Here is a 21,771-nt window from a genome sequence, read left to right as displayed (position 1 = left end):
AAATAAATATTTCATTATGAAGTTTCTGTAAATCACTGAAGAGCTCCTAATAATCTTAATCGAAAGGACGGAATAATAAAGAGAAAAAGGTCTAGTTAATTTTATAAACTTAATGTTTATTCGTATGTACATGAATATATTAATCTATACCCAAGAAAGGAGAGAATGTACAATGCAAAACAAAATCTTTATATACAAATCAATAAATAAACAAGGTAACAATCACAGACAGTTTTTGCATTCTACACATGATGTTTGTGTTCAGAAAAAGAAAAGAGACTGCAGTTAGAAAAAGTTCTGAAATTCTTTTTTTTTTGTTAAAATGAAAACAGAATGGCACCCGAGCACAGTTCAAGGGAACGGAAAAGGAATTAAAAACTAAACTTTTTTCTCTCTCTTCTTGTAAACCTTTTTTGTTCAAACTCGCACAGAATCAGGTCAAATCACACACACACACACACACACACACAAAAAGGTACTTCATGTCAACACGGGCTACGACGACACACAAACCAGTCCCACACCATCTGGAGTCCACTCACGTGCTCCAGGAGACGGACAGCTGCAGGAACAGCTGGAAACAGACTTTGTTCGTTGACTAAGGGCTTAAAAACTGTTTTTGTTCCAACCAAACCGGGGTGGGGGGGGGGGGGGGGGTACCATTGAGGACCCCTGAGAAGAAGCATTTTAAAGAATCACACCTTCAGGGGAAGCAGACAAAGCATCGAGGTGTTGTTGAAGTGTTGTTGCACTTAAGGTCTCTTTGTTACACTCGTTTTTTATCCCTGAAACTGGTCTCAAAGTCTGACGTGAAACACTCAACATCTGCAGTGACATTCAGTCTCCTCCAGGACGGAGCTCCGGATCAGAAGCACGGCGCCTTTGATTCTCACCGAACAACAAAACCCTTGTTAGTAGACTGAGACTCTGTTTCTACTGGTTGGTTGGAATAAAAAAAAAAAAAAACTGTTTTATGTTTAAGAGTCACTGTTTTTTTATATCTGCTAATTTGGCAGCTTTGATCCTGAAGGAACAGAAAGATGCGGCGGATGGATTCGTGGTGGAGTCTCTGATCCTGTCTGCTTGTCCTCGGGGAGACGGTCTCACCCCCCCCGAAAGATGCACACAACAGTAAACATACAACTTGTTTTTCTTCTCGTCTGTTTCTCTCTTCTATGTTTTTGGCACATGGAGGATCAAGTCTGTCGTGGATGTTCACTACGACCCCGTTGGGGGGGGGCGGACGTTTACTTCTTTTTTTCTTTTGTTCACAGTGCTCGACTTGACGGGCAGAGTGAGAGGGGTCAAAGGTCACAGTGTTCCTCAGCCGCCTGCTGCCGCTCCTCACCACATCGCTCTCTCTCTCTGTCCTCACTCATCTGATCGTCAGGGTGAACTTCATGCAGCTGGAAATAAAGAAAGAAAAAGGCAAAACATGGTCGCTCTGCAATCCAGGCGAAGAGGGGAGACGTGAGGAAAAATCCAACTTTCGCTGATCGCACTTTAACCTGCCGTTTCCTACATTTCCCAGGATGCTTTGCAGCGGGCGCGCGACCCTCAAGAGTTACTTTTAGGGTCCAAGAGCACATCTTTGAAAAGGGTTGGTGACGTCATGAGCGGTCCGTAGCGCCCTGAGCCCCTGGACGCTAACAGCTTAAGCTAACATTAGCCGTCAAAACTCATCCCGAAGGTCCTCTAGTGAGAAGATGTGAAACCAGGACGTCTGTCCTCACCCAACTCACGGGACTTACAATTCACCACGTGTGAAGCATTAAGTGCTTGTTTAAGAGCAATGTTACAAGTCATAAGCATCAGAAGAAGAAATCTACAGCTGGCAAATAATCCCGAAGTGAGAAGCTGCGTTTTGGTCCCTTTGATCCAGAAAATAACAAATAGCGTCAATGTGCATGAGACAGATGTTTAAGCAGCGGTGAGTGGCATGTGCAAAGAAGAACTTTGCAACAAATATCCAAACTGTCAGAAATACTCCCTCAAAAGCCGAAAGCACGTCACCAAAAGCTGCTTTTTAAAAAACAATAACTGAAGTGGTGGATTTTTCCTTTAAAAAAAAAAGAGAGACGGTTGGAAAAGTCGGAGAAAAACCATCAAAATCCTTTAAATGTTTTCCAGAGAGGAGAGGCTGGGACATCACACACCCGCCATGTTGGAAGAAACGCTACACCAGTCCTCCTCTTCCTCCTCCTCTTCCTCTTCCTCCTCCTCCTCTTCCTCCTCCTCCTGCTCCCCCTTCGTCTACCAGAAGATCAGTTTGCTGTTGCAGAAAATGTTGTGATTTTGTGAGGCGATGAAAACTTCATAATCAAACATTTATATTCAGTATTCTTTCCTTCATAAAATATATATTTATCTTATCTAAGTTTTTCTGCAGCACTTTTAAATCAATAAAATAATCATCATTACCACCATTTAAATGGGTGCACTGATGAGCTGCTGACAAGCCTTTTTTTAAGCTTTAGTTTTGAGGGTCGAAATGTTTGTTCACGAAGATCCTTCCAAAGAATAAATGTTAATAAACTCAGTACAGTTTTTTGCAGTTTTTAAGATCAAATTGAATCCGTTTGCAAGGAAAATGTATTTTCCTTTTCTTCTATATTGTTGACAGATTTAAAGATGAAACAACATTTTTTGAAAACAGCAAACCCATTAAAGACGGAACGAACAACAAAAAGAAAGGAAAGAAGAAGAAGCAGTGAGGCGATAGTTAGCAGCACCACATCAGAGCAGATTGCATCAGAAAAGAAAAATGTACAAAGCAACATGAAGGAAAAAACATCGATATCAAGTCTATAAACAAAGTGTCACAGTCCGACTCAAAGGAAAATACTGTCAATATGTGTATATACATATAAATATGTATATGCACACTCACTTCTTCCCTCCCAGGACGACGCCTCGTCCTCGCGTTGCCGTGGTTACCAGGTTCTCATTCAGGGCATGTGATTCATGGCTGTGCCCGCTGGCTCTTCGGACTAATTGACCTTTTCTTTTCTTCTTATTCTGTCCCCTAATGTGGCAGCGCTCAGAAGTCCAAGTAGTTTGGGGATTCCTCAACGTCGGCGGCGTTTGAACCTTTGGAAAGGAGCCGAGGGGGCCGAGGGCGGGGCCGAGGGCGGGGCCTCGGTGCCGCCGCTGCAGGTCGGGGAGGCCGGGACGTAAAGGCGGCGGTTCACTCGCGAGAAAAAGTTCCCTGAAAAAATGGAAACACATTCGAAAACACAGCCGGCCGCCCTGCGCGTACGAGGAGGGACGTCAAAGAAAAAGAGTCATCGAAGGGATCTGACTGATGTAAACGGCTGTAAACAAAAAGGTGACGGACCAAGAAATGAAAACTCTCGGCCTCTTAAAAGTCCTCGGTGTGTGTGTGTGTGTGTGTGTGTGTGGGGGGGGGGGCTCGTCTCCGCCTGCGTCCCCGTAACAAAAGCAAAAACTCAGATAGACTTCAGCTCCGGACGCAAGTGTTTCCCCTGAGGGGCGGAGACCAGGGAGGGGTGGGGAGGGGGGGTGGGGGGTTGGGGGGGCGAGTTCTTCCTCAGAAAATCCCCTTGGCGATCTTCAGTCCCTTCTGTTTCATGCGCGGCAGCGTGGAACTGGTCACATTCTTGGCGCGCAGCGGCCGCGCTAAGCCCCGCCTCTTCAGCACAAAGTCGTAGTTGGCAGTGGAGTTCATGGCGTAGAAAACGTTGGCGTTGTCCGGGATACGAAGCTCTGGGTGGGGGGGGGGGGGGGGGGGGGGCGATAGAGAAAGCAGTCGGTCAAAACAAACGCGGCATTTAGTGATTATTCTGGATGGATCGTCCGTGTGGTCACATGGTCGACACGTACGAGGCGCTCTCGCTCACCTTTGTCCTCGGAGATCTTCTGCATCAGCTCGTACTCGTCGGTCTTCTCCCGCTCCAGGTTGTGTTTGATCATCGCCTTCCTGATGACGGCCGGCGTCTTGTCCTGACTCGTCACCTGGAGCCACAAGAAAGAGTCAGACGACGGTTCCCTCCTCATCCGTGGAAGTGATCTCAGCTCGTCGCGTCATCGACTAAGTCTTGAAATGATCCGCCCGCTCACATTGGCGTCGCCTCCCCGTTAGCTCGTTAGCATCGAAGCTAAAAGGACAGTTAGTCAGAGCGCTCACCAGGATGCTCTTGTACATGTTTCCGTTCTCCACGTCCAGGCTGACCCGGATGATGCAGCAGTCGTCCACCTGCTGGTTGTACAGCGGCAGCGACAGGGTGGAGTAGTTGGACACCGCCGAGGCGGAGCGCTTGTGTGAGCGGGAGGCAGAGAGCGGCGTGGAGGAGGAGACGGAGGAGGAGGAGGCGCTGCTGGAGCCCGAGGCCGAGCCGGAGGTGTCCAGGGAGGACAGGGACGTGCACTCCCAGAACTAAGAGGGGGACGGGTGAGAGGGGGGGGGGGGGCGTTTCACACATGAAGCAGCAGGAAAGTTATCGTACAATCTGAAGTGAGGAGCTCTACAGGTGGTCTGAGGAGGAGCTGGGAGAGTTGCATTGTGGGTAATGTAGGGCCAGGATATGATCTCTAAGCTCTAGGGGAGTCAAGTACTGTGAAACGGCAGTAAATAGTGAGCAGTTATCCTGAAACTTCCCAGAGGCCGAAGGTCGCAGATCAAAAATCAGTTCCCAACGTTGAGAACAGATCATATAATTGTGCTTTTAAAGTCAGGAGAAGAAAAACATGAGTTTGTAACTTAAGATTGACCTTCGACCCAGGATGAGGATGTTGTTAATAATGTCTTAATGTGCTTAATAAATCTACTCACGAGCCACTCGGAGGGTGAAAATAGAAATAAAAATGCAGAAGTACCGTTACCGTTGACGTCGTATCGGCTGCCGGAGCTTCTCTCCCCAGAGCAGAGACGGTGAGTTTCACCGAGGGAGTCGACGTCTAGGGGGGAGGGGGGGAGGGGGGGGGGCACTTGGGTTGATGATCTTTTGTCCATTGAATCCCTGCACAACAACGGTCTCCGTCTCTCACCTTCCTCTCGTGTCCCTCCGGAGAGTCGGACAGGAAGCTGGCGTTCACGTCCTCCAGGTCCGACCCGCTGGAGCTGACGGAGGTGACGCTGAGGGCGTCGCCGCTGTCCCCCCCGCCCCCTCCGCCCCCCTGGTAGGGCCTGTAGTGCGAGTGGTCGAAGGACTTGGAGTGAGAGCCCGGGACGCCGCTGCAGCCGGCCTCCGTCAACTGCCGGCTGGACGCGAGACAAGGAGATATTCATTAAACAATGTACATTAATATAAAATATATATATATAAATAAAATCACTCACTCGCTCCAGCGCTTCATGATCCCTCCGTTCTTCTTGGCCCTCAGCGTGTTGCTGGCCGACTCCGACAGAGGCTCAATCTCACAGGACAGGTTGTAGCTGCAGGGACAGGAAGTGAAGACAGGGAGTGAAGACAGGGAGTGAAGACAGGAGCGGAGACAGGAGCGGAGACGGGGAATGGACACGGGGAATGGAGACGGGGAGTGAAGACGGGGAATGGAGACAGGAGTGGAGACGGGGAGTGGAGACGGGGAATGGAGACGGGGAATGGAGACGGGGAATGGAGACAGGAGTGGAGACGGGGAATGGAGACAGGAGTGGAGACGGGGAGTGGAGACGGGGAGTGGAGACGGGGAGTGGAGACAGGGAGTGGAGACAGGGAGTGGAGACAGGGAGTGGAGACGGGGAGTGGAGACAGGAGCGGAGACGGGGAATGGAGACGGGGAGTGGACACGGGGAGTGGAGACGGGGAATGGAGACGGGGAATGGAGACGGGGAATGGAGACAGGAGTGAAGACGGGGAATGGAGACAGGAGTGGAGACGGGGAGTGGAGACGGGGAGTGGAGACGGGGAATGGAGACGGGGAATGGAGACAGGGAATGGAGACAGGAGTGGAGACAGGAGTGGAGACGGGGAATGGAGACAGGAGTGGAGACGGGGAGTGGAGACGGGGAGTGGAGACGGGGAGTGGAGACAGGGAGTGGAGACAGGGAGTGGAGACAGGGAGTGGAGACAGGAATGGAGACAGGAGCGGAGACGGGGAATGGAGACGGGGAGTGGACACGGGGAGTGGAGACGGGGAATGGAGACGGGGAATGGAGACAGGAGTGGAGACAGGAGTGGAGACGGGGAATGGAGACGGGGAATGGAGACGGGGAATGGAGACAGGAGTGGAGACGGGGAGTGAAGACGGGGAATGGAGACAGGAGTGGAGACGGGGAATGGAGACAGGAGTGGAGACGGGGAGTGGAGACAGGGAGTGGAGACAGGGAGTGGAGACAGGAATGGAGACAGGAATGGAGACAGGAGTGGAGACAGGAGTGGAGACGGGGAGTGGAGACGGGGAATGGAGACGGGGAATGGAGACGGGGAATGGAGACGGGGAATGGAGACGGGGAGTGAAGACGGGGAATGGAGACAGGAGTGGAGACAGGAGTGGAGACGGGGAGTGGAGACGGGGAGTGGAGACGGGGAATGGAGACGGGGAATGGAGACAGGGAATGGAGACAGGAGTGGAGACGGGGAATGGAGACAGGAGTGGAGACGGGGAGTGGAGACGGGGAGTGGAGACAGGGAGTGGAGACAGGAATGGAGACAGGAGCGGAGACGGGGAATGGAGACGGGGAGTGGACACGGGGAGTGGAGACGGGGAATGGAGACGGGGAATGGAGACAGGAGTGGAGACAGGAGTGGAGACGGGGAATGGAGACGGGGAATGGAGACAGGAGTGGAGACGGGGAGTGAAGACGGGGAATGGAGACAGGAGTGGAGACGGGGAATGGAGACAGGAGTGGAGACGGGGAGTGGAGACAGGGAGTGGAGACAGGAATGGAGACAGGAATGGAGACAGGAATGGAGACAGGAATGGAGACGGGGAGTGGAGACGGGGAATGGAGACGGGGAGTGGAGACAGGAGTGGAGACAGGAGTGGAGACAGGAGTGGAGACAGGAGTGGAGACGGGGAATGGAGACAGGAGTGGAGACGGGGAATGGAGACGGGGAGTGAAGACGGGGAATGGAGACAGGAGTGGAGACGGGGAGTGAAGACGGGGAATGGAGACAGGAGTGGAGACGGAGAATGGAGACAGGAGTGGAGACGGGGAGTGGAGACAGGAATGGAGACAGGAGTGGAGACGGGGAGTGGAGACGGGGAATGGAGACGGGGAATGGAGACGGGGAGTGGAGACGGGGAGTGGAGACGGGGAGTGGAGACGGGGAGTGGAGACGGGGAGTGGAGACAGGAATGGAGACAGGAGTGGAGACAGGAGTGGAGACGGGGAGTGGAGACGGGGAGTGGAGACGGGGAATGGAGACAGGAGTGGAGACGGGGACGTGGAGACGGGGAGTGGAGACGGGGAGTGGAGACGGGGAATGGAGACGGGGACGTGGAGTGGAGACGGGGAGTGGAGACGGGGAATGGAGACGGGGAATGGAGACGGGGAATGGAGACGGGGAATGGAGACGGGGACGTGGAGACGGGGACGTGGAGACGGGGAATGGAGACGGGAAGTGGAGACGGGGACGTGGAGACGGGGACGTGGAGACGGGGACGTGGAGACAGCGTCTGTTCGAACACATCTGGGGTACCGGACCTCATCCGGTTCACAGTCAGTTCTGTTCATGCGGCGCTCAGAAGTCCCGTGTCAGTAAACGCAACACGATCCAGAGGGCGAATGTGCCGTTATTTACGTTTTATGTGAAATATAAAATCTGAGTGACAATAACAACGAATGATATTACTCTTTACTAATAAAATACATTTTTACCGGCTGCATCTTTAATACGTTGTTTTGTTTGTTTGGAGGACAGATGAAAGGGCCGTGTGACGCGCCCCCGTCCCCCCCAATGGACTCACCTCTCGGCCTCGCTCAGCTTCTCCACCCCTGAGAACCACTCCCTGAAGTGGGCGTCCTGGGTGAAGCTGTAGTTGTTGGAGGCCAGCTGGAGCAGTTTGATCTGAGCGATCACCTCAAACTCCTGGAGAGGGAGACGTTTACACCACTGGACTTTAAAAAGGCTTTATTGCTCCTCTCAACTAGAAACATTTATTCTTTTGAGTTCTTTTTACTGATCGTTGCAATCAAAAAGGAAAGTGCAGCTCACCTTTCTTCTCTTCTCGAAGTTGATCAAACCGCCCTGAAAAAGAGGTAAAAAACACAAAAACATAAGAATGGGAAAATGAAGCGATCTGATTGGTTCACTTGAGTCGGAATGTGACGGGTGGCGGACCTCCGTGTGGTCCTTCATGGCCGTGTCCATCATCACCAGGTCGGTCAGGAAGGTCCCCAGGTAGGGAATCGTCCCCTGCATCACGCCCTGCTCACGGGGAGGAACAGACGCTCAGCGCATGCTGATACCTGATGCACCTCACACACTCATGATGCAACTCTGACACCAGATGGTTTTTAGAGCTTCGTATTTTGGAGGTAAAAAATCAAAGCTGCCGATTTGTAGATTTGTTTTCCTTACTCTTTGATAATAATAATAACTTCATTCATATTGCACCTTTAAAAACAGAGTGAAAAACGAAGAAAATACAAGAAAATACAGCGCAAATAAATAAAATAACAATAATAATAATAGTGAAAAACTTCAGATAAAAGCCTCTCTGTGAAAATGGGTTCTGAGGTTTTATGTAAAAATAACTAAAGTATTTCTCAGGTGTAATCCATGAAGAAGCAGATGAAATATTATTTGATAATACATTTGTTTTTTCATAAATATAATCTAGCATCCAGAGAGACGCACAATCTGTATCTGCACGGACACATTTTCATCAAGTCAACCTACAGAAACAAATACTAACAATTCTTTTCTTCTGAAATACACCTTTACCGAGATGAGAGGCTGGTTTTGGGGACAGGAGGAGAAGCTCCTCCACCTCCCGCCAGGTGGTGCAGCTCACAGACTCACCAGGTCTCTCTGCTGCTGGTGTCTCCTCTGAGCTCGCTTGGGGTTGATCTCCAGCGTGGCGAACTTGGAGGTTCCCTCCTGGAGAGGAACCGAGAGCAAGTCGGCTTTAAATACGCGAGGAACGAAGCTCCTTCACTCTCTAATACGTTGATCCCACTTCAGATACCGTGAAGTGTGTGAGTCTGTAGATTAACACCGAGCATCGTATGTATTTGTGTCTCTTAATGGCTGAAGGTGGACAATGAGACATCCTGGTCTCACCACTCGGAACTACAAGGACGCTGCGTCCTACGCTTCCCACAATGCATTTCGGTGAGCTGTGAGGCTTCAGTCCGGATGTCAGAGAAGAGGGAATAAAGTGGAGAACTCGATCACTCGATTCCCCCAGAACGCTCCTCAGGGTGACGTAGCGGATGCAGCCTGGTCTGAGCAGATAGAGGCAACGCCCCCCGAGCCCCCGAGCCGTTATCTACTGGCTGAAGGTTCCCCCTCGCTGACGTCAGAGGGGGGGTTTCCCACACAACGGGCATCCGTGAAAGTAATAGCCGGTTTATCGGTGGTGGTATTCTGTGTTTGACGCTCTCACTGCTCACCACCCGCCGCGGAAAATACACCCAAAACAAACAAGCTCTAGTTTCCTTCTTTAAAATAAGTTATTTATAGAAAATATTTTTAATTTGTCTTGATTAAGTCTAAAATCTAAAAGACATTCGGTTCATTATTGCACACCGCAAAACAACCATTTGGGTTTAAAAACTGTTTCTAGCTCATATATATCTTAAAAAACTAAACAATAGAATAATCTGATCCGTATCGAGGCTTTAAGAGAAAATAATCTGAGGTTTGTGGTTTAGCATCTAGATAGTATAATAATTAAATCAAATATATACAGTATTATATTAAATGAACGCTGAAAGAAAAGCCTCTTCAGAGGTCATAGTAAATCGCAGTTATCCGTTTTAACGGCGTAGTAGATTCTGAGGTTTTGAGCGGCGGCGTGTTTGATGTGATCTGTTAAATGATGTCGTCTGACCTTCACCAGCAGCTCTCGGCTGAGGGAGTAGTTGTTGTCGTCTGAGAAGATCTCCGACAGCTCGCGGAAGGTGCGGAAACTCTCCCTGCAGAAAGAGGTCAGAGGTCAGAGGTCGAGCAGCTTTGAAGAACATGTGAAGGCGCCGCGGCGCGGGACGCTACCGTGACACTTCCTCCCAGGTCCTCTTCAGGCGGTGGACGGCGTTGCACTGCAGGGCGGAGAGGATGGCTCGCAACGACGAGAAGTTCTTCAAGATCCGACACTCCTGAACACACCGGGGGGACAAAGAGCAGCTTTAGGGGGTCCGCTGAGTCTCACGGGGACGTCAACACCCGGGGGCTCAATCGGGTCAAATCACCAGCATGTGGAATACTGGATGTGGATCACAAGCGCACGACTCGTGATGTTGTTCTTCAACGTGGGAACCTTCTCTAGACGGGTTTCATTTTCAAGGAATTATACTTAAATTGAAAATAATAAAACATTCGTAAAATGTGTGTACATACTTGCCGTTTCCTTATATTTTACTTTTGTTTCCCTCTTTTATTTCTCATATTTTAATATATTATATTTTATACATTTTTCTTTGAATGTGTATAAAAATAAATATTTTTATTTATTATATTTTAGCAAATTAAAATATATATTTTTTACATATACATACACACAAAATAAAATCTAAATAACGTAAGCTATATACCGTATATATATGTTATCTTGGCTAATGGTATGAAATAATATTAATATTAATGACGCGTTTCTCCCATCTTCAAACACCCGTCTCCGTGGCAACGGCTGCCAAACCGCCACTCAGAGGTCGGACGCGAGGTCCCCTGCTTCCTCACCCGAGCCACGTCGATCCAGCGCTCCAGCAGCCGGGCCCTCTGGTTGGGCTTCAGGGTGGGGTTGCTCAGGCAGGTGGTGATGACGCAGTTGGTGACGGAGTTGAACTGGGCCACGGTGGCCCTGATGGTGGGGGCCAGGTGCTCCTTGCCCTTCTTGTCCCGCTGGGACCAGATCCCCCCCAGGCAGTGGTAGGGCACCACCTTCTTAAACAGGTCCTGGAGGGAGAGGTGGAGGCGTGTGAGCCGGCGGGGGAGGGGGGGGGGCTTTTCTTTTATGGAAGTAAGAGGCCTCAGTTTTACATTTGACTGTTTCCTCGTTTTTCACCACCAATAAAGACGTCCATGAGCTTTCTATGGGAACGACACGGTCATGGAGAAGAAAGAGAACTAAAACGTGTCTTTTGTTCAGAATAAACTATTTATGTCAGAAATCAGGATCAGGAATCAGGAAACATTTATTAGCCAAAATATGTCAAACATACAAGGAATTTGTCTTGGCCGTTAGTGCGCGACAGTAGACAGACAAGACAACAGTGCACAAGTAATAAAATAAAGTGGGATGAAATGCTGATGCAATGGGTTAGTAGAATAAGGCTGTGGGTTAGTATAAAACAAGGGAATAAAGTTAAACATTTTAAATATTAGAAAAGTAAAAAAAAAAAGAAAATATTAAGCATAAAGTGCACTAAGGAAGGAAAGGAAAACAAAATAAAAGAAACCAAGCGGAATTACGAAATTAACTTAATTTACAAAAATTCTATATCTTCCATACTGTAAGAAAGGGGAGGGGCTCCGGTGTTATTTTGTTTCGTCTACTCACAAGAATTGAATGCGTTTTATGTGATCGTGTGACTTTATTGTTTTTATTTGGGGAAAGACTAAATGAAACATTTAGAATAAAATGTAAATTCGGATGGAAGTGTTGACGCGTTCAAGGACAGTTGTAAAGATGATAACCTCACTGTAAAGGTGGTTACACCTCAGGCAGTTGTTTTTTAAGAGAAAATGCTAAAACTTTAATGTTCTTTGTCGAATGTGGGAACTGAGTATGTTTTAATAACTAGTTATTATTATAAAGCGGTGGAGGGGGGGGTGATGAGAGAAGCGGGAAGCCTGCTCACCGCGTCCATCAGCGTGAACTGCTCCGCCACCATGATGGGGTCGAAGGACAGGAAGCTGAAGGCAGGAAGCTCGTCCTCGAAGCCGCTCTCCTCCTGCGTAGCGAAGGGGCAGCCGATGTGTTCGCCTGGGGGGTCCAGACAGAAGAACACGGCTTCTTTCACAACGCTGCCTCCACACCTGCACACATCCTGCACACATCCTGCACCTTCTCATCCTCCCTCTGACCTTCCTGTGGTTTTCTCTTCTACCCCCCCCCCCCTCCCCTCCTGCCAACAAGCCTTTAAACCACAAAGAAACGTGGAGCCCATAAAGCCTTTCCTCCCCTGGAGCCCCCTCCCCGCCGCCGGGCCCTTCCTGTCCTGCCTTCATACCATCGGGCTCGGGCTCACACTGCTGCTGCCGGCGGTGGAAGTGGGCGAGCAGGTTGCGGGCGCGGCGCTCCAGGTCCGAGCCGGGGAAGTGGCGGTGGAGGTAGGACATGAGCTGGTGCAGGCAGTCGTAGCTCGGGGGGCTCCAGAAGTCCTCCGAGTACTGGTCCAGCCACGCGCCCAGGATGGACGAGACGGTGCTGCGAAGCGCGCGCGCGCGCACACACACACACACACACACACACACACACACACACACACACACACACACACAGAGTAAAAAAGAAATAAAAACAATGTTAATAACAGACAGTTAATGATTACATAAAATGCATTTAGGCTCGACCTGATCAGTAGTGGACATTAGCGGTTAGCATTAGCACCTGACCGGAGGAAAATAAGTCCTCCCTTTTTCTCATAAGAGTTTCCACGAGCTAACGATGCTAATGCTAATGGGCGGGGACACACTCACTTCCTGAGCTCGGTGCGGTCGTCCTGGGACACTCGGTGGGCCGCGGCTGCCGGCGCGTTTTGGAGCTTTGCGTACCTGAAACAGAAGAAATCAATATTTACATTCTAGGAGAAAGAATCAGCCTCTTTGTGCACTTTAGAGGTATCGTGATATTTCTGCTTTATTTCATCTTGTGAGAGAAGCTGTTTCTTTCTTTAAATAGTTGTTGTAAATAGTTGAATAGTTTCAATGAATGTCCTTACTTAATCATTATACCAGGATAAAACGGAATAGCAAAAACAAATAAGTATGTTGTTTATTGTGATGTGAAGTCCTACCTCAAATATAATTCAGATTATGAAATACAATATATGCTGTCTATTACTGTCATCACATGCCAACATTATTAAACGTCTCTGTGCTCTCCCTCCCCACAGGCTTCTGTGGACGGTGGTTCTATGAGACGGTGGTTCTATCTGACGGTGGTTCTATGAGACGGTGGTTCTATGAGACGGTGGTTCTATGAGACGGCGGTTCTATGAGACGGCGGTTCTATCTGACGGCGGTTCTATCTGACGGCGGTTCTATCTGACGGTGGTTCTATGAGACGGCGGTTCTATGAGACGGCGGTTCTATGAGACGGCGGTTCTATCTGACGGCGGTTCTATGAGACGGCGGTTCTATGAGACGGCGGTTCTATGAGACGGCGGTTCTATCTGACGGCGGTTCTATCTGACGGCGGTTCTATCTGACGGCGGTTCTATCTGACGGCGGTTCTATCTGACGGCGGTTCTATGTGACGGCGGTTCTATCTGACGGCGGTTCTATCTGACGGTGGTTCTATCTGACGGTGGTTCTATCTGACGGTGGCTCTATGTGACGGTGGTTCTATCTGACGGCGGTTCTATCTGACGGTGGTTCTATCTGACGGCGGTTCTATCTGACGGCGGTTCTATCTGACGGCGGTTCTATGTGACGGTGGTTCTATCTGACGGTGGTTCTATCTGACGGTGGCTCTATCTGACGGTGGCTCTATGTGACGGTGGTTCTATCTGACGGTGGTTCTATCTGACAGTGGTTCTATCTGACGGTGGTTCTATCTGACGGTGGTTCTATCTGACGGTGGTTCTATCTGACGGTGGTTCTATCTGACGGTGGTTCTATCTGACGGTGGTTCTATCTGACGGTGGTTCTATCTGACGGTGGTTCTATCTGACGGTGGTTCTATCTGACGGTGGTTGTCCCTGCAGTGGTCCTGTCGTACACCTGCTTACTAATCACACTATTTGAATCATCTCTGTCATAATTGAATGTATCGTTCATCTTCTACGTTGTTCATTCTGTCCACATGACATCATTGTATTCTGTCCATCTGACGTTCTCACTGAGGTTTCCTCCCTTTTTCATCAGTGTTTCCTGTGCTGATGTGAGGATGTCACATGTGTACGGACTGTAAAGCCCTCTGAGGCTAATATGTAATTTACTACAAAATGAAATGAATTGAATTATTGATTAAATTAGAGAGTCGATATCTACACGCACCAGTTCACTGAAATGTTATGTTTAAATAGGCAAATGAGGCATTATCTGATGAAGCAGACACACCCCCCCCCCTTACCTGTTGAGCAGCAGGTCCAGCACCTGCCTGGTGGAGGCGAAGGAGCGGTAGGTGCAGAGGAAGATGGTGACGTAGGTGGAGTCCTTGCCCCTGAAGGCCGACACCATGTACTCCACCAGCCTCTCCAGCGTGCCGGCCTTGATGGTGCGCACCTTGCAGGTCTCGTAGAGACTGAGGGCGGAGTCCGTCTCCACGCCCAGCCACCGCTGCCCTTTGCTGGCCGACTGGTGGAGCTGCACCTTCCTCAGCGTGATGGTGAAGATGGCGTCCTCCTCGGCCTCCTCGGCGATCTCCTGCGTCGAGCTCTGCGGGACGAGGGGAGGAGACGTTTCACTCAGAGGAACAAACACACCAGATGTCGGCTGGACAGAGATGTCGCCGTTACCATGGAGACATCCGGCTGAAGAAACAAGCCCTTTAAATCAGGACCGGCGGCTTGACCCCCCCTGGTTCTTTGCTGTGTGAGTCATTCTCTGTGAATCACGTGCATGGACACACACACACACACACACACACACACACACACACACACACAATGGCCTGTTGCTGACGGAGCTTACTGGATCAAAGTTCTCCTTGTTGTTGTTGTTGTTGTTACACAACAGAAACTAACCACAGGGTTTGTAGTAATTCTGCCGCTGCAGGTCAACAACAATTGTTTTGTTTGTGATGAATAACAGCAAAGAATGAAGCGTATTTTTTTCTTAAGCAGATGAATGTGGATTCGACGGCCTCAAACCAGCTGATTAAGGACGTCTTTGGGGGCTTTAGGAAGCTGATGGACATATTTCCACTGACTGGTAGTGAAGTACTTCTGCTAGTTGTTTTGTTCGATGGGTAAATATGAGTCTGATTAAACGAAGGAATAAAAGGGACATGGAGGGGTTTAAAATGGTTAATGGTTAATCCTCAGACTGAAACCACAGCGAGTGGCTCAAAGTCTCCGATACTGAGATATTGATCTGAAAGGTCTCAGTCTGAACCACACAGGACGAGTGTTGGTGCTTGGGAGAGAAACCGATAGAGTGACATGTGAAATAACGCTGACTTTACTGGTCAGTTGCGGTCAGAGCCTGAAGGCTCTTATCTCAGTCGCAGCAAAGGCACGAGGCCCCATCGACTCGAAACAACTGCTCCACCAACAGCTCCACCAACAGCTCCACCTCGCACACGCACACCCGTAGGACAGAGAAACAGGACTCTATCGCCAGCAGCATGTGCTTCCAATCAGCAGAGAGATAAACGACGTGGTGAAGGCATCTCATCACGTGAGGCCTCCCACTCCACCGCCATCCGTCACACCCCCCCCGCAATGCATCCTGGGAGCGTTAGTCATCGGGGGCCTCTGTGTCACTCCCTGTGTGCTTCCACTGCCTACTTGCTTTTTTTTCTCTTATCCTGCAACATCTCAGTTGACGGCAAATCCCTCTGTTGTCTCTGCGTTGCCATGGAGACGAGCTCCAGAAAATGAGGTTTGGCTGCGGGTTCGGAAGAAGCGGCGGACACGTCTCCATTTGCTGCCACTGTTCCGGGACGTTATGATCTGAATCTATGGGGTCAGCCAACGTGTACAGATGGAACAAAGTCAACGCCGAGGAGAAGAAAAATGGAGGTCTGGACAACTCAAACTTCCATTTTTCTTCTTCTTTCTGAAATGCATCTGGATCAGCAAAACTACATTTTACCAGGTTACATTTGAACACATCGCGTGTTGATAATGCTTGATCTTGAGATAATACTGGTTTTCACTGAGGGGAGCCTGAACGCATCTCAAGGTCACTGAAGCCGCGTTAACAGTTTAAATAATTAGGAAACATTCCTTCCAAAATAAAGCTCGGGTAAATTAGAAGGTTTCCCTCAGAAACTCTCCCACATTCCTTCGGCCTGACTCGCCGCTGCTCCGTCGACCAGATCAGCAAAGCAGCGCAGGAAGTGGCTTCTAAAGATAGGCGGCGGCCTCGGCATCCGCACGCAGGCGACGAGATGATGGCAGAAGAGAGAACGCTTCAAACCAAAGATCATAAACGTGGTTAATGGGCTTCATGCTGCGAATCACAGATGCCACCTTCCTGTAATTCAGAACTTAATCTCTTCCTTAAAATAAGAAATAGTGCACCTGCTGGAACCCCGAGTTCCACTCAGCAACCACGATCTCCTCTTCACTGTGAGACTTCTCTATTTATCTCTTTATCCTCACACTTTGGCTCAGTTTGTCCCTCATGTTGAGTCAGTCTGAGGACAGTTAGCATAACGCAAGTCAAAGCGTCATGAGACAAAACTGCATTCTGTGTAGTGACCAGCAGGGGGCGACTCCTCTGCTCCCATAGACGTCTATGAGGAAATGACTCTACTTCTCTGTAGTGACCAGCAGGGGGCGACTCCTCTGCTCCCATAGACGTATATGAGGAAATGACTACTTCTCTGTAGTGACCAGCAGGGGGCGACTCCTCTGCTCCCATAGACGTCTATGAGGAAATGACTCTACTTCTCTGTAGTGACCAGCAGGGGGCGACTCCTCTGCTCCCATAGACGTCTATGAGGAAATGACTCTACTTCTCTGTAGTGACCAGCAGGGGGCGACTCCTCTGCTCCCATAGACGTCTATGAGGAAATGACTCTACTTCTCTGTAGTGACCAGCAGGGGGCGACTCCTCTGCTCCCATAGACGTCTATGAGGAAATGACTCTACTTCTCTGTAGTGACCAGCAGGGGGCGACTCCTCTGCTTCCATAGACGTCTATGAGGAAATGACTCTACTTCTCTCTGGATTTATTCCCTCAGTAAACATTGTAAACATGAGTTTATGGTCTCAGTCTGTAGTTTCAGGTCTTCTTCACCACAGCGTGATGTTCATCTCGGGGCGCTCTGACTCAGAAGGGAAGATCTGAGGTGCGATCCCCGGTTCGACGGGTCCCACTGGACACCGAGCGGTGGCTGATGAGAGGATGAACCAGTGTGACGAAGGAAGAGCTACTGATCGACCCACAGGCTGATCACTACAGCAGAGCTTTGTCGTACTATATGTGCCGTGTAATCGCAAATGTTCAGCCGGGAACACGAGGGGACCCTGAACGTTGCATTTTGAGCACGACGCTCTGAAAACAGAAAAAGAACAGACTGCTTTTATTTATAGAAAAACCCTCATTGGCTCAACTAAACAAACCGTTTGAATGGCCTTATGCAACACTCGGTGTCACGCAGCATGACACAACGGAGGGAAATAAAAACATCTGTTTCATCCAGATTGGTCCTGATGTGGAAATCTGATCTATCAAACACGGGAAACTTAGTAGTCAACATCCAGGCTGAACAGAAACATGCTGCCAGCTCCTAAGACCAACAGAGAGAACTAGCTCACAACGCTAATTAGCATCAATCAGCACAGGAGTCACCTCGTAATGTAGTTTTTTAGCTAGCGTCTGGGGTAGAGTATCTGCTGGATGTGGGAACACAAAGGCACGGAGGAGAGTGGAGGAGGCTCCACAGGAACGTCAGGCGTGCAAGTTTCACATGCGATCTTGCAAGCGATGTTTTCACGGGAACATAAAATGGCCATTTGAGTGGGACCCTCGGTGAAGCCCCTCAGAGCCGCTTAGTAACCAGCAGAGAAAGAGAAAACGGTCAACGGCGAAACAAAGCAACAATAGAGAGCGTCCACCGCAAGCCCGAACAGCACAAGCCAGACAATGAGTGCTGGCAGCCGGTGAGTCATCGGGCTGCTGGTCAAGAGGAGGAACGAGGAGGAACGAGGGGACGTTTGGGAGGCCAAACTAAGTTGGTGACCTCATGATGGTGCTAAAAGAAACATCGGGGGTCATCAACAGGGTGAACAACTTCCATTCAACATCACGGCGGCCGTAGGTAGGTCCGGGGGGGGGGGGGGGGGGGGGCTTAATCCTCTGGGGAACATGAACGCCTGGACCAAAACCCCGTCCATCCCTCTGATGGACGTGATGAGATAAAGTCAAGTCACTGCCATCCAGCTGCTAATCAATGGCTTTATTTCTTATTCTCTCACTTTTGATCAAACGCAAATCACAGAGTCTCTTCTTCTTCTTCTCTTGCTGTACTGAGATAGTCTTAAAAAAGATTCCATCTACGTCCAATTTACCGCCAACACAAAGGGGCTATTTTTGGAACTTGGAACTCGACTGGAACACATTTGCTCTGTGAAACGAGGAGCCCACATGCAGACGTTCATCTCCACTCGGTGTCTCCTGCTCCCTCGAGCTCTTGGTCACATAAAGCTGGTCCACGAGGTGAATAAAGCCTCTTTATCGTTCAATGGGATTCCACCAGTAACAGCCCAGTTCCTGTCGCGTCCACCAGTTCTTTCCTTTGTTTGGACGAGTGGTTTCCCTCTTAAGTGGTCGCGTATTTAGTAGGTGCACAATAATCACAGCCCTCCAAAACAAGAGTGTTCACACACACCTTCACGTGCTCCGTTTCCCAGAGAAGACGGCGTGGCTTCAGGAGTCCATCATCAGCACCTTCTGAATCATGAAAACCAGAGAACGTCTTCAAAAGAGGAGGCAGCAGGGAGTCAGAGGGGAGAGATCCTCCTGCAGAGTCTAATGTCACACTTCCAGAAGCTTCTCCAAATATCTGACTCAATAAAGAGGAGATACCAAGGCCGGGTTCTTTCTCCATCTCTGTGACTCATTGTATATTCTCACTCTTGTTTTTCACATGAGCTGCTTCATTTATCTGAGTCGTATTGTTATTCTATGGTGGCGTTTCTTTCATTGTTATCTTCAATCAGGCGCTGGGACAATAATAATATAATAATAATAATAATAAAGATAAAGATATCAAACAACGTACGTCTCTCCCAAAGACAAGATGTTCATGACAAGATCTCTAATAACAAGATCTCTTAATTTGCAGAGAAGAAAACAATAAGTTGACATATTCCTCTAATAATGTTCAATTTATGACCCTGAAATACTCAGATCCGAGGCTACTGACCGACCCAGGTCCCCCACCAGAGACCAGTCCACCAGAGACCAGTCCACCAAGGACAGACTCCGCTCATCCAGCAGAGACCAGTCCACTATGGACCGACCCAGGTCCCCCACCAGAGACCAGTCCACCAGAGACCAGTCCACCAAGGACAGACTCCGCTCCTCCAGCAGAGACCAGTCCACTATGGACCGACCCAGGTCCCCCACCAGAGACCAGTCCACCAGAGACCAGTCCACCAAGGACAGACTCCGCTCCTCCAGCAGAGACCAGTCCACTATGGACTGACCCAGGTCCCCCACCAGAGACCAGTCCACCAGAGACCAGTCCACCAAGGACAGACTCCGCTCCTCCAGCAGAGACCAGTCCACCAAGGACAGACTCCGCTCCTCCAGCAGAGACCAGTCCACTATAGACCGACCCAGGTCCTCCAGCAGGGAGCGGTCCACCGAGGACCGATCCAGGTCCCCCACCAGAGACCAGTCCACCAAGGACAGACAGCTGCCGAGTCAGCAGAAGGACATCAGACCGTGATTCAGCAGAAATGAAGCCTCTTCAGAGCAATAACAGTCTCTGATTTCACCGGATCTTCAGAATCGCACATCGATTACACCCTAAAATACATGTCAAGACTTCTATAGAAGAAATAGTAGTTTGGACCCAACGGTCCTGAACCGGTCTGAGAGTCCGGTTTAAAGGACTCATGAATGAGCAGCAGTGCGTTCTTTGTTTCTCTGACGCGACGTAAGAAGTGGAGGACAAGAGGCCGTCGCGCTTTGTGCCACAAAGATTTGAATCCAAACTTTATGCAGAACAAAAAGACTTTTGCAAATGAAATATACACTCGGACATCAACGGGTCGGTAGATACTCTAGTCAGTGGATCGTGACGGTGGTCAAGCGGAGCCAGAGGAATGAAACAGGGGGCCGGATCCGACCCGGTTGTTAATAAAAGAACCCGGACGTTGAGCGACGTCCATCTCAGGCTCTCTGGGTCTGAAGGCCGTCGGCCCAGCAGAAAGGGGGAGTGGGGGGGGGATTAAGCATTAGGTAATTGTGTTAGAGAGGATTAGATCAGAGCGCCTCTCAGGAGCTGCCTCGGAGCCCTGAAGGGGAACTCGTGAGCCCGGATCGATGACGGCACCGAGCGTGGATATTAATAATGACCCCCCCCCCCGATCCAACGGGATGGTTCCTTTGGCCATTTCTTCACATACGACAGAGGGACTGGGTCCAAGAGGACAGGGACGTGGTGGATGTGAAATGAGACGACCCAGTCGGTGGGTGGAGGACACACACCGTTCATCTCTAACGAGAAATTACATAAAGAGCTTGAGTCTCATTTTAGGAAAAAGATCAATGTTTCATAACATTGGAAATAAATGTCTTTGGCTTTTGCACTGATATTCTCTTTATATATTGACTTTTTATTGGAGGAACAATATAACTAATTAAGTATGAGACCAATCAGCTGATTGCTTTATGATAAAAGCAGTGTGGACTGTGCACTGTGAATATAAGCAGTATTAATATTGACTCACCATCAGTGTGGTATTGAGTAAGTGTGCGGCAGCAGGAACCAGTACAGCAGCTCCATACTCTCGCTCTGACCAGCTGGTGCTTCATAGTTCTGCTTTTATCACCATTACTTCATACAGACCATCTGTTTAAATAGCACCTACTTGATTCCCATCAGGCCTCCACAGGATTACATCATCCCCTCACTGAATATGTGGGATACTTTAAACATGTAATAAACTGCTTTGTGTGACACTAGTCTCACATCTACAAATACCTATTGAAAAGTTCTAAACGCGGTGGTGAATGAAACCATTTGATTTGTGGTTTCTTAAACGTTCAGGATAAACCAGGATGCGGAACCCTGGATCCTCCATCCGGCCCCGAATCACACGCCAAACAACCGGCATCAACCTAACGGTCCCCTCCGGTCCCCTCGGGCCTCCTCCTCCCCCCCCCGGCTCACCTCCAGCAGCGGCAGGTCCGGGTCCAGGTGCGTGAGGCTGTGCAGCACCACCGGGCCGCGGTGCTCCGACACCTCCAGCCTCACCCCGTCCCAGATGCTGCGCACCCGCCACGACGAGTCGAACATCTCCGACCGTCCCGGTTTTGAGGCAGCGCGCCTCGGTCTGCCCCCCGGGAAATGGACCATGGGGGGCCCCGCGGAGCCAAGAGCTCCGTCACGGCGAAGGTGGCGTCATTCTGTGGTTTATTTCACGGGTTTAATCGGAGTTGCTGCTGGTTCGCCGTTGAGCGGAGCTGCAGTCTGCGGCTCAGCGGATCATCGCTGCGGTCTGACGCGGTCTGACGAGTCGCACTTGGGCTTCCCTAAGCCCCGCCCACAGAGCCTGTGCTGCCTTCAGGGCCGTCGGGAATATGAACGACCCGGGAAGTAACGGAGGATTGCCATGGTTAGAAGTAATAT

General features: G+C 49.8%; 1 protein-coding gene across 10 annotated transcripts in view; it reads right to left on the bottom strand.

Moving 5' to 3' along the window:
- Positions 1 to 95: 95 nt before the first annotated feature.
- The window catches only part of LOC120830146 (ral guanine nucleotide dissociation stimulator), a 33,585-nt gene continuing 11,909 nt past the window's right edge, over positions 96 to 21,771 (bottom strand). For 3 of the 10 annotated variants that reach the window (XM_078086347.1, XM_040194637.2, XM_078086346.1), the window contains exons 2-18: positions 14,368 to 14,672; positions 12,771 to 12,845; positions 12,302 to 12,498; positions 11,930 to 12,054; positions 10,809 to 11,024; positions 10,125 to 10,228; positions 9,964 to 10,048; positions 8,931 to 9,008; positions 8,247 to 8,333; positions 8,121 to 8,153; positions 7,873 to 7,994; positions 5,300 to 5,395; positions 5,008 to 5,221; positions 4,837 to 4,917; positions 4,148 to 4,396; positions 3,861 to 3,975; positions 96 to 3,726 (exon numbers count right to left, since the gene is read on the bottom strand). In XM_078086347.1, coding sequence (XP_077942473.1) covers positions 3,551 to 3,726; positions 3,861 to 3,975; positions 4,148 to 4,396; positions 4,837 to 4,917; positions 5,008 to 5,221; positions 5,300 to 5,395; positions 7,873 to 7,994; positions 8,121 to 8,153; positions 8,247 to 8,333; positions 8,931 to 9,008; positions 9,964 to 10,048; positions 10,125 to 10,228; positions 10,809 to 11,024; positions 11,930 to 12,054; positions 12,302 to 12,498; positions 12,771 to 12,845; positions 14,368 to 14,672 — 2,358 coding nt within the window. In that variant the 3' untranslated portion in view covers positions 96 to 3,550. Of the gene's footprint in view, positions 3,727 to 3,860; positions 3,976 to 4,147; positions 4,397 to 4,836; positions 4,918 to 5,007; positions 5,222 to 5,299; positions 5,396 to 7,872; positions 7,995 to 8,120; positions 8,154 to 8,246; positions 8,334 to 8,930; positions 9,009 to 9,963; positions 10,049 to 10,124; positions 10,229 to 10,808; positions 11,025 to 11,929; positions 12,055 to 12,301; positions 12,499 to 12,770; positions 12,846 to 14,367; positions 14,673 to 14,752; positions 14,836 to 21,312; positions 21,691 to 21,771 lie in introns of those variants that run through there. The other 7 variants (XR_013451934.1, XM_078086345.1, XM_040194639.2 and 4 more) reach the window with 7 other exon arrangements.

The sequence above is a fragment of the Gasterosteus aculeatus genome, chromosome 13, assembly GCF_964276395.1.
Source record: "Gasterosteus aculeatus chromosome 13, fGasAcu3.hap1.1, whole genome shotgun sequence".
In the NCBI taxonomy this organism is placed as follows: domain Eukaryota; kingdom Metazoa; phylum Chordata; class Actinopteri; order Perciformes; family Gasterosteidae; genus Gasterosteus; species Gasterosteus aculeatus.
Note: the sequence above shows the minus strand (reverse complement) of the source record. Positions and strands in the feature narration are given on the sequence as shown.